General features: G+C 37.9%; 1 protein-coding gene across 22 annotated transcripts in view; it reads right to left on the bottom strand.

Annotated features, from left to right (window-relative positions):
* MAP4 (microtubule associated protein 4) overlaps positions 1-13,381 on the bottom strand; it is a 170,900-nt gene that overhangs the window by 54,693 nt on the left and 102,826 nt on the right. For all 22 annotated transcript variants that reach the window (XM_057705681.1, XM_057705696.1, XM_057705692.1 and 19 more), the window contains one exon: positions 4,439-4,561. In XM_057705681.1, coding sequence (XP_057561664.1) covers positions 4,439-4,561 — 123 coding nt within the window. The remainder of the gene's footprint in view (positions 1-4,438; positions 4,562-13,381) is intronic.

Genomic DNA, 13,381 nt, shown 5'->3' with positions numbered 1-13,381 from the left:
AAAATCAAAGATTTCCACAACGTTCTGTCCTTCATTCATTACTATTTTACTGGGTGCATATGACATGGCAGACCCTGTGTGCTCTAAAAACCCAAAGATGTAAAGATCAGGGTTGAAAACATTTAGCAGATGGATATACTTCAGTTCAAGTCACGGAAGGTCTTCACCTGACAAACATTTAAGCTGAGAACTAGAGAACTGAGTGGTTGGGGGAGAGAGGAAGACTTTCTTTCTCTGTCTACATTTTCTCCCTTAGTGATCTCATCCATTCTCACAGCTTAAAATTCCATCTATAAGATGATGACACTCAAATTTGTATCTTGTAGTCATCTTGACCTCTCTCTTTAGTTCCTGACTTTTATATCAATTGCCAACACTTAATGTATAAAATAAGGCCAAAATGTAACATTTCGCAAATTACTCCTCCTACAGTCTTCCCATCTCTGACGGCATTCTGTCTTCTTAGTCAAAAACCCTGGAGTCATCCGTGATTTCTCTCTTTCATATACCACATCCAATTCATCAGGAAATCCAGCTGACCTGACCCTCAACATGTCCCCCAGATCTATTTCTTCTCCACCTCCACCGACTATAGTTTCTTACAAGGCTTCAGTGAAGGCATTGGTCAGTGCTGCGATCATTTGGAGACTTGACTGGGGCTCAAGAACCTGCCTGCATGATGGCTTACTCACATGGCTGCTGACTGAAGGCTTCTGTTCCTCCCCGTGTGTGCCTCTCCACAGCAAGTGCTATCCCCAGGGTGAGTAAACCCAGTGTGACCCAGACAGAAACTGCAGTGCCTTTTGTAATCTAATCTTAGAAATGGCATACCATCATTTCTGCCATCCATTCTACTGGTCACATAGACCAAGCATGGTATGATGTGGAATGTGACTACACACGGGTGTCAATACCAGGAGGTGGCGATCACTGGAGCCATCTTAGAGGTTAGCTACCAAGCTTGACTTTCAGGACATACTCATCTCAGTTTTCTCCAACCAAAACTGGGCCATTCCTTTGCAGTTACCCTTGCTGGCTCCTCTTCTTTCTGCCCTGAATTTGTAATTAAAAACTACTCACAAAGAAAAGCCCCAGCTGAGAAGGCTTCCCTAATGAAATCTACCAAACATTTAAAGAAGAATGAAAACCAATTCTTCACAAGCACTTCCAAAAATATTAAAAAGGGGAGGATACTTCCCAACTCATTGTATGAGACCAATATAAAAGTAGACAAAGACATCACAAAAAAGGAAAACTACCAACCAATATCTTTTCTGAATATGGATGTAAAAATCCTCAACAACTATTTACATATGTGCCAGTATATAAAACTAACCATATGCCATGACCAAATGAGATGCATCTCAGGAATGCAACATTGGTTTAACATCCAAAAAATTAATGGAATATATACATAACAACAGAATAAATAAAAAAAAAACACCACATGATCATCAATAGATGCAGAAAAATCACTTGGCAAAATCCAACACCCTTTCATGATAAGTCACTCAACAAATCAGGAATAGAAGGTATTTTCCTTAATCTGATAAATGATATGTACAAAAACCCCACCGCTAACGCCATGCTTAATGGTAAAAGACTCGATGCTTTTCCCTAAGACCAGGAACAAACAAGGATGTCCGCTCTTGTCACTCACACTTCACACTGTACTGGAGGTTCTAGTCAGGATAATTAGGTAAGGAAAAGAAATGAAAGGAATCCAGATTGGGAAGGAAGAAGTAAAACTATATTTGTAGAGGACATGATCTTATATGCAGAAAATCCTAAGGAATCAACTAAAAAACTACTAGAACTAACGAGTTCAGCAAGGTTGAAAGATACAAGATCAATACACAAAAACCAATTCAGATTCAGAACAATCTGAAAATGAAATTAATAATTCCATTCATAGCAATAAAGAATAAAATATTAGGAATAAATTTTACAAAAGAAAGTATAAAACTTATACTCTGAAAACTACAAAAATATTGCTGAAAGAAGATATAAACACATGGGAAAACATTCCAAGTTTAAGAACTGGAAAACTTAACATTGTTGAAATGGCAAAACTCCCCAAATTGATCTACAGACTTAACACAATTTCTATCAAAAATCCCAGCTGATTTCTTTACAGAAATTCACGAGCTGACTCTAAAATTCATATGGAATTGCAAAGGACACAGAATAGTCAAAACAATCACAAAAAAGAAGAACAAAGTAGGAAGACTCATACTACCCAACTGCAAAACTTACCATAAAGCAACAGTCACCGTGATGGTGTACTACTGGCAAAAGGACAGACATACAGAACAACGGAATAGAACTAAGAGTTGAGAAACAAAACTGTACATCTATGGTCAACAAATTTTCAACAAGGGTGCCAAGACAATTCAATGGGAAAGAATAGATTTTTCAAAAAATGGAGCTGGGACAACTGGATATCCACGAGCAGAACAATGAATCTGGACCCTCACACCTTTCACCATACACAAAAATTAACCCACAGTGGATCAAAGACCTCCATATAAGAGCTAAAAGTATATAAAATTTTTAGAAGAAAACATAAGGATAAATCTTCATGACCTCAGATTTGGCAATGGATTCTTAGATATGACACCAAAGCATGAGCAACAAAAGAAAAACTAGATAAACTGGATTTCATCAAAATTAAAAACTTTTGTGCTCCCAGGACACTACCAAGAAAATTAGAAGACAACCCACAACATGAGTTGCAAATCATAAATCTGATAAGCGTCTAGTATGTAGATTACATAAAAAATTCTCACAGCACAACAACAAAAAGATCAACCAATTAAAAAATGGTCAAAGAACCTGAATACCCATTTCTCCAAGGAAGATATACAAATGGCCAATAAGCACATGAAAAGATAAAAAGAAATCAACATCACCAGTCATTAGGAAGATGCAAATCAAAACCACCACAAGACACCATTTCACACCCATTAGGTTAGCTATAATTATTTAAAAAGGGAAATCAAGTATTGTCAGGATGTAGAGTGATTGTAAACCTTATACATTACTGGCAGGAATATAAAAAAAATGTTGCAGTTGCTTTGGAAAACAGCTTGGCAACTGCTCAAACAATAAACACAGAGTTACCATTTGATCAGCAATTCTAATCTAGGTTATATACCTAAGAGAAACAAAAATATATGTGTACACAAAAACCTGTACAGGTATGTTTTAAAAAGCATTATTTACAATAGTTTGAAAAAAAAAAAAAAAGGGAAACAACCCAAATGTCCGTCAACTGATGAATAACAAAATGTAGTGTATCCATAAAAAATATCACATGTCCCTCTAAAGAATGAAGTTCTAATCCGTGTCACAAAATGCATGTAACTTGAAAACACTGGGCCAAATGAAAAAAGCCAATCACAAAAAAAAACACATATCAATATGATGATTCCATTTATATGAAATGCCCTGAATAGGTAAATTTACAGAGACAGAAAGTAGATTAGTGGTTGTTTAGGAATAGGGTGGATAAGGAGGCAGGGGGTGAAATCTAAGGAGTACTGAGTTTCCTTATGAGCTGAAAAAAAATATTCTAAAATGGACTCTGGTGAAGGCTATACGTATATGTAAACATACTAAAATCCACTGAATTGTACATTTTAAATGGGAGAATTGTATGGTATGTGAATTATATCTCATTAAAGCTTTCTTTAAAAATTATGTATATCTGGGATAGCCAATAACTGGAGAGTGGTACAGAACATCAAGTATTAGATCATTTGGAACCAGTTATGGGCACCTTATAAGTTAGATAGCAAAAAAGAAACCATGTGTAAGTGGAAACAAATAGCTTGAGCTCTCAACCTGATTAACTCTGACATGGAGGTATCAATGCTATTGCTTTGAGGTCCATCTGCAGTCCATCCCTCCCACCACTTCCAGCTCTAGGCAACTACAGATATGCTTTTTTTTGTCTCCATAAATTAGTTTAAATTTTATAGAAATTGGGTATAAGTTTTAGTTTTCTTTTTTGTCAAATGAGGATAATATATACTTGGCAGAGTTAGGTAAGAAATGCAGATAATATGTATACTGAGGCTCCAGCACTGTGCCTGGCACAAAATAGGCATTCAATAAATGGTGCTATTATTACTATAATAATCCCTTTTGGAAGAATTAAGGTTCCAAGGTACTACAGATCATTTAGTTCTCAATGAATATGAATTTCAGCTAATTTACTCAAAACACGTTGTGAAGGGGAGAGAACAAAGGGGCACCTGCCTCAGAAGAAGGGATAAATAGAGAGGAGAAAGGGTCAACTAAATGTTCAGGGGAAATAATTATACCTTGGTTGTGCTTTACGAGCTATATTTAGGTTGAAATGTTTTATCTTGTGGCTTTTTCATGTTTATGTCCTGGTTCACATTTAGCAGTCACATGCAAGCCTTGCACTTACCAGTCTGGATAGGATTCACCACTTGCTCCGGTTCAAAACAAAAGTTTGTATTTTCTGGCCAGTTCTGGCTGTTCTGATATCCCTGGTAGGCCATTTTCTCTTCAAGGAATTCAGTTGGAGACCCTTCAAATTGAAACAGGAAACAAAAGTTATAAGGTACCACTGTTGACATTTGATTGCTTCTATTTTTGGCTTTTGTAAATAACATTGCTATGAACATTCAAGTACAGGTTTTTGTGTGGACATATGTTTTCAATTCTATTGGGTATATATGCCCAGCAGTTGAATTGCTAGGTGATAGAGCAATTCTATGTTTAGCATTTTGAGGACCTGCCAAACTTTTCCATAAATGTTTATAAATGGCTGCACCATCTTATAATCTCACCAGTAATGTCTGAGGGCTTCAGTTTCTCCGTATCATTACCAACACCTGTTATTATGGGTTTTTTTTTTTTAAATTTAAATTTATTTATTTATTTTTGTGGCTGCATTGGGTCTTTATTGCTGCGCACAGGCCTTCTCTAATGCAGTGAGCGGGGGCTACTCTTCGTTGTGGTGCACGGGCTTTTCATTGCTATGGCTTCTCTTGTTGTGGAGCACAGGCTCTAGGCTCGTGGGCTTCAATAGTTGCAGCACATGTGCTCAGCAGTTGTGGCTCAGGGGCTCTAGAGCGCTGACTCAGTAGTTGTGGTGCACGGGCTTAGTTGCTGCGTGGCATGCGGGATCTTCCCAGACCAGGGCTCAAACACGTGTCCCCTGCGTTGGCAGGCGGATTCTTAACCACTGTGCCACCAGGGAAGTCCTGTCTTTTTTTTATTTTAGCCATTCTAAGTATGGGTGTGAAGTGGTATCTCATCATGGTTTTGATATGCATTTCTCTGACAACTAATGATGTTATGTATTATTTTATGTGCTTATCTAAGGTCATTTTTATGGGTTTTTTTTTCCCCAAAGAAATGTCTATTCAAATAATTTACTCAATTTTAAATTAAGCTACTTGGGTTTTTTCATTATTAAAATGTAAGATTCACTTTCTTGATGATGTCCTTAGAGCACAAAAGTTTTTAATTTCGATGAAGTCCAGTTTATCTACTTTTTTTGTCACCTGTGCTTTCGGTGTCATATCTAAGAAACCACTGACTAAGATTACAAAGATCTATGTCTATGCTTTCTAGTAAGAGTCTTATAGTTCTACCTCTTGTAGGTCTATGATCCATTTTGGGTTAATTTCTTCTATGGTGTTAGGTAGGGGTCCCATCTTCAGCCTTTGCATATAGCTATCCAGTTTTCCCAGCACCATTTGTTGAAAAGACTATTTTTCCCCCATTAATTTATCTTGACACCCTTGCTGGAAAATGTAAGAGTTTATTTCTAGACTTTGACAGTTTCTTAAAATGTTAAATTTAGAGTTACCACTTGACCCAGCAATTCCACTCCTAGGTATCTACGCAAGAGAAATGAAAACAAATATCTATACAAAGACTAATATATGAATGTTCACAGCCAAGAGCTAAAAACTGGAAACAAACCCAAAATTCATCAATTGATGAATGGATAAACAAAATATGGTACATACATATAGTGGAAGATTATTCGGCCGTAAATGGAAATGAACTGCTGATGAACACCTCAACATGGATGGATGAACCTTAAAAGCATTAGGCTAAGTGAGAAAAGCACAACATGAAAAACTGCATACTGTATGATTCTGTTTATATGAATTTTCTAGAAAAGACGACTATAAAGATAAGGAGCAAATCAGTGGTTGCCTAGACTGTAAATGGAGATGGGGACTGAGTATAAATGGATTCAAGATAACTTTAAGGGTGGTAAGAATTTTTTTTTTTTAAATGGATTGTGGTGATGAATGACAATGCTACAAATTTACAATGGGTGAATTTTATAGTATGTAAATTATATTTCAATAAAGTGGTTTAAAAAAATCTAGGACTCCCAGGTTGCCTTTAACATATACTTCCTTGTTAAGGGCTATGAATTTTTGTGGAGAAGGGTGTGGAAGTGAGCGAGGAAAGAAGCTTTGAAAGGCTGAGTAGCTACAGTACTAACATGTTTGATGTTTCCCTACTGCCCTGCTTCTGGCAAAAAGATGAGGACTCAAAAAAAAAAAAAGATCTACCTGGAAGAAGGGGAAGGAGAAAGCTCAGCCACAGGGTACTTCCAAAAGATCCATGGCTAATATACCTACTGCTAATCTCAAGGCAAACTCTGAGGGTAAGTGGCTGAACTGTGCCTCCTTTATTACTAGCCAACTCATCAGGTTGCCTTGAGGTGCAAATTTTCCCCTTCAAGATTGTCCTTCATTTTCATGTTTTATAAAATCATCTAAATCTGATTTCAACTACATGAAATGTTTGGGGCAAGAGGAGAGAAGAGAAAAGAAACAAAATAATTTACCCTAGATCACATTCCCTGATAATGTTCCTTCAGGTACGTATCCCAAGAGGATGTCAGATACCTGAGGATATTTTTTTTCCTATAAATATTTTTACTTAATTATAATAAATCTGTGGACTTTTAGTTACCTTCCATGCCTGCAAGAATGGAAGGGGGATATTATACTACATTTTTAATTAAGGTATTTCTATTATAATTTTGTAATTAAAACTCTTCTTATACAAATGAAATGCCTAACCTCTAAGAAACTTATCTGCTGAAGGTAGACTGTACATGACAAAGCCTCCCAAGTTCTACATGTCAACCAGAGCCTCTAGCAGTTGTTCCTTTCTGAAGGTTACAGGCCTCCAGACCTGCACACAACTAAGAAACTCTGGCTATAAGTTATAAGAGAAGGATGCACATCAATTCTTCAGGAGAGACTTTTTCTAAATTTTAGACAGTATTTGTCACAAATATCTTCTTAAGATGGAAACTGATCAGCATATCTTCTTAAGATGGAAACTGATCAGCATAATCATCTTTCATCAATAACAGTTTACAATGGATATAGAGATGTTCCACACATAGACAGCTATTCCCTAGGTCAACTATTAATAAATGACAAAGGTACAGAAGTAAATACACTACTTGTTATGGTACAACCTGGGGCCAGGGAGAAGAGAAAAACTCAGCAATACAGCTCAGCTATGGCATCTACTACCAGAAGGGGCTTAAACATCCTGCAATGTGGCCCTGGCAAACTCACATCTAAGACTTCTAGAGGTTGAAATGCAACTTCTCCATATCCTCAAAGCACTCCCTCCCCACTTTGGTCTCTCCCAAGGATTCTTTCTCTTTTTTTGTCCCTCCTTTGGCTTTAAGAGAGCCAACTTTAAATGTTATTTCAACACCAAGAAGTTCTCCAGAGCTGACTATACTCCAACTGGTTAATTGTGTGATTTAATGTTCTGTAGCAGTTTATATGTACTCATCATTTTTTCAGCAGATATATAGGGCCAATTTGATATAAGCCACATTCTCATTTTTAGACAATGCTAGAAAAGAAGTCTAAAGGCTGATGGAAACAAAAGATGTAAAATCCTCAAGAGAGCAACAAGACAGCAAGAACAAATCGACTGGTAATTAGGCAGCTCTGAACTAACCGCACCAAGAAAATATGGAATATTAAAAAAAAAAAAGAGAGATTGAGATTCTTCACTGCAGGCAAACTTCCACCCTTTCAAAACTTTTTGGTCTCTTTCCCTATCTGCTGTACACTGCTGATATACATGATTTGGGTTATTTATAGGGAGTCCAAAAAAAGAAATAGAAAAACAAGGAGCACCAAAAGGAGTTATTTTACTCTGAATTATTAATTGAAAGATAGATTTCTTATAAGCAGTATTAGTGGTCATAATTTGCATATTACTAACAAAAACCAAACCTGTGACCCCTTCTATTTCATGTCCTTGACTCTTTCCTTATCTGTCCCTCCTCTCCCACCCCAGTGGCAACCTTAGAATTTTAAAGAAGAGGACACTTAGAAGATCAGCTAGTCCAAACCCATGAAGTTTAAAACATACATCATTCACTTATCTATTTAAGCACCTGCTGTGTGCCAGTCACTGTTCTAGGCATTAGTGATACAGCAGCAAACCAAATGTTAACAGGTCTTGCTCTCACAGACACTGATCACTGTCATTACCACTAGACTGCGCTTGGGCACTACCAAAACAGAGCGGCAGTGCTAGTCTGGCTGAGCGTTTAAGATATACCCAACAACTCAAATCTCTGCAAGCCTCAGTTTTCACATCTAATACCTGCCTTATTTACTTCATTAGGTTGAGGGAGGATATGCGAAAGTACTTAGAAAACTATGAGGAACATAATTATTGCTAGTCCCACAACAACTATTATGGGTTATGTAGGATAAATGTCTACAATAACACATAATAAGTGTTGCTACCAGAGTTTAAAGGTCACATAATATGGTCATGGGATGATCTTGAATACTTTCCATAGGAGATTAGAATTTAACTGGACCTGTAAAGATAGTTAGGAGGATATTATTAAATGGAGTTGGCAGACTGAGAAATAGAAAGTGGGGAAGATAACTAGCAGAGAAAAATATTAGATAAGACCATGGGCAAGAATGGGAAAGTAAGGAGCACACCAATTTGGCTGGAACGCATTTACTAAGGGCAGTAGTTCTCCACAGAGGGCAGCTAGAGAATAGCTAGGGTGTCAAAGGCCAGAGTCGCCACCAAGATTTGTGTGCTTGTATTTCTTCTTAAAGGAACCACCCCAGTCCCTTCCAGGTGGTCCCACTATGGCTGTCCATTGTGGTACTTTGCCTTCCTGGACAAACAAGTGTGCTTATGATTCAAGCAGACCCAGTCCTTTGGGGCAATCTGATATGCAGACATTCTGGATCCTGAGCCATAAGACTATACCTGGGCTGCCAGTAGTCACTCTTACCACCTTGAAAGAATCTGCCTAAGAATGAAGCCAAAGAGGGGGCAGGGACGACAGAGGGGAGAGAGGGAAGAGTGGGAAGGAGGGAGGAAAAGTGGGAGAGAGGGAGAAAGGAAGAGTGAGGGAGAGAGAGAGATATGCAGCAGAAGAAAGAAAAAAGGGGAAGAGGAGAAAAGCAACAGAGAAGAAAGATACTTTTGAGCCAAATATGTTATTCTAAAAGCTTTACTTTTTTTTTTTTAAATCCAGCTGTAGGCAGCCAACAAAGATGTAAATGCAATGCCCAGTTCTTATAGTGGGAGATAAATTGAGGAAATGTCTAAAAAGTAAGAAATACACATTTCGCCTAGAGCTGTCTAACGGTTTCTTCATAGGTTAGAAACGAAATCTAAATTAAAGATATTAAAGAATCAGGAGGGCTTCCTAGGTGGCACAGTGGTTAAGAATCCGCCTGCCAATGCAGAGGTCACGGGTTCGATCCCAGCTCCAGGAAGATCCCACATGCCGCGGAGCAACTAAGCCCGTGTGCCAAAAAAATAAAATAAAATAAAGAATCAGGAGATCTAGATTCCAGTTCTGGCTCTGTCACTTAACTTTGTTTGTGACCTCAAGACTTTCAGAGCCACAAACTATTCACCTGTAGTAAAAAGAAAATCCAAAAAAAAAAAAAAAAAAACCCCACAATAGGGTGGTGCTACATAATTTTTTAAACACATTTTAATTCTAAAGTTAAATTTTAACACCTTTGATTTATCTATTCATTTTTATATCCCCCAAAACCTGGCAAAATATAACCTGCAAATAAGTACTCAGCAGGAAGTACCGGTCATTTGCTTAAGTCAGAAAAATTACAATGAATCAAAGAACCAACCACAGTGTCTCTGAGAAGGTTCATAAGTGACATATGGAGGAGGGAAGAAGAAAAGGCGGTAAAAACTTCGATAATTAAAGGGGAAAGGGAGGGGGAGGGAAAAATTAGGAGGTTGGGATTAACATACACACGCTACTACATAGCACAGGGAACTAAACTTAGTATTTTGTAATAACCTATAAGGGAAAATAACCTGATAAAAACCTATATGTGTATATATATATACCCCCCCACACATATATACATATGTATAAGTGAATCACTGTGCTGTATATCTGAAACTAACACACAACATTGTAAATCAACTATACTTCAATTAAAAAAAAAAAGGAAGATTCTCTGTTGGTTGGATTTCTACCAGGGCCCTCGTGTTTTAAAAAAATATGCTTATATAATTATCTTTGAAAAATAAATACATAGTTCTTAAAATTAGTAAAAATATTTTTTAAACAGTAAGACTTTATAGGATTAATTTATCTCAGTTCTCAAATAATAAAAACACAAGTGTAATAATACACCCCCATTCTGAATTATTAAGGACAAATCAGGCAGAAAATGATAGGAGAAAGATTTTTTGATGCCCTGAGGTTGAAGCTAGGATTCCATCTGTAACTGACTCAACAGACTGTAACTAACAGTCTCAAAACCTGGTCTTTGGCTATCTTCAAGAAGTTTTTCTTTTCCCTCTCTTAATTATTATTAAATATTCCTATAAATCTGTAGTGGTGTTTAAACAACAGAAGGGATGGAAGGAGAGATAAAGGGAGGGAGACTGAGTAAACAAGCAAGCAAGCAAAGGGTTGGGCACCAGTTGAGATTCTTGAGTTCGTGACCCTGCTCTGCCAAAGGCTAACCGTGTGAATTTAAGACAGACTTTTTATCTCTCCAGGTCTCAGTAATGATCTCTAACGATACTTGTTCAGTTCTAGAATTTCAATAATAAAAGAACATTTTATCAACAATTTTATATTGCATAGGAGAGTACTAGGACTTCAATCTTTGAATTACTGCCTAGTTAGAGAAGGTTGCACCTACTATCTACTATTTCAGAGCTAACAAAGTCAATCTGTTAAGGGCTTTAACACAACAAATGCTTCCCACTGAATAAGAACACAAGTGTCAGGTGATAATCTAATACCTTCCTCATCCACTGAAATGAACCCCTGCTAAGCTTATTCCCTATACTTCAATTTAAAAAAAAAAAAAAAAGGAAAGCCAACAGGAAAACCATACTCTGTGGGCAGGCTAGTTCCCTCACGGCCCCTGCTGAAGCCCATGCTTCTAGCTCCTGTGCCTTGGCTCATGTGATCCACCTCTGTCTGAAATGTCCCCTTCAGCACCCACAACCCAAAGCCAGGAACCAGGTCAGAGTTCCCACAGGGCCTCTCTTGAGACTTAGATGCCCATTTTCCCCTTAGCTTTTTCAACATTCATAGCAAACAATTTAGTCCTTAACCACATATTTTCTTATTAGTCTTGCTATCAAAATTACAAGGGTCATTATTCTGGGCTGGATGATTTGAGTTAATAAATTTACACTATACACCAAACTTCTTGGAAAGTGATTTATATTTAATATGAAAAGCTAAACAAACCACAGAAGAATTTAAGCAATAGCCTAAAGTTCTAATGATAGTCATTTCTAAAATAAACTTTAAAGGCTGTGATTCTGCTTATACTTCTTACCTTCTGGGGGGAAAAAAGCACAGTTTTTAAATCAGAGAAGTGGGTACGTTTTGCCCACACATTCTGGAGAAGGAACATGCATATCTGGTTATCTCCCCTTTGCGCTGGTGCTGCAGCACAGTCTAGAGAGGCTCTCCTGGGAGCCACATTCAGAAGAGCCTCCAGCCAACAGTGTTATTAATGAGCATGTTTGACAGAGGCTCACTCTCAATCTTTATTCAGGGTTACTGACCTAGATTTCCTTCTTAAAACTCCACAGCAAAAGCAGGAAAACTCTCTTGCAGGAACAACAGCCTTCAGAATAAATGCGGGTTTTGTGTGTGTGTGTGTGTGTGTGTGTGTGTGTGTGTGTGTGTGTGTGTGTGTGTGTGTGTGTGTGTGTGTGTGTGTGTGTGTGTGTGTGTGTGTGTGTGTTTTCTGGCACACGGGCTTAGTTGCTCCGCGGCATGTGGGATCTTCCTGGAGCTGGGATCGAACCCGTGACCTCTGCATTGGCAGGCGGATTCTTAACCACTGCACCACCTAGGAAGCCCAAAACAGAGGTTCTTAATTTTTTTTTTTTTTTTTCTTTCGCACACCGGCTTTGTTGCTCCGCGGCATGTGGGATCTTCCTAGAGCAGGGATCAAACCCGTGTCCTCTGCATTGGCAGGCGAATGCTTAACTACTGCGCCACCTAGGAAGCCCTGTGTGTGTGTTTTTAAGCATAATTGCAATCTACTCAGAGAGTCTATTTCAGTCAAAGAATGAAAAATGAAATTCAAAATAAGCAATTTACTTAGTGCAATGGAGACAACTCTAGATTACCCTGGTTCTCCTATAAACAGAGAATGGGAAAAAATAGTGGCTAGTTTCTAAATATTTCTGTGAAATTGGAAGCATTTAACAGAAAAGGTAAATGGCTAAATATTTAAAGCATCAATTAATCTAGTAATATCTGTATACCTATATAACAAAGCCAGAATAATTCTATCAGATAAGATCCATTCTAAGTGCAAGACACACCAATAGATCTTAATATTAAGAGAATATAAAAAAAGTTCATTGATATGGTTTCAAATTCTACATTGCAAATAACCTTTAAGAAACTATCACTTGTCTAGGGACTTCCCTGGTGGCACAGTGGTTAAGAATCTGCCTGCCAATGCAGGGGACACAGTTTCAAGCCCTGGGCTGGGAAGATCCCACATGCCACAGAGCAACTAAGCCGGTGCACCACAACTACTGAGCCTGCGTGCTACAACTACTGAAGCCTGCGTGCCTAGAGCCCTGCTCTGCAACAAGAGAAGCCACAGCACTGAGATGCCTGCTCACCGCAATGAAGAATAGCCCCTGCTCGCCACAACTAGAGAGAAAGCATGAGAAAGCCTGTGTGCAGCAACGAAGACCCAATACAGCCCAAAATAAATAAATAAAAAGCTGGGATTTCTTCAAAAAAAATACCCTTTCTCTTAACTTACATATATATATGAAACGGAGTTTATTCATATACTTCAACTCAAACAACACACTGTGA

The sequence above is a fragment of the Hippopotamus amphibius genome, chromosome 13 (genome assembly GCF_030028045.1).
Source record: "Hippopotamus amphibius kiboko isolate mHipAmp2 chromosome 13, mHipAmp2.hap2, whole genome shotgun sequence".
Lineage (NCBI taxonomy): Eukaryota > Metazoa > Chordata > Mammalia > Artiodactyla > Hippopotamidae > Hippopotamus > Hippopotamus amphibius.
This window is presented reverse-complemented; position numbering and strand designations above follow the sequence as displayed.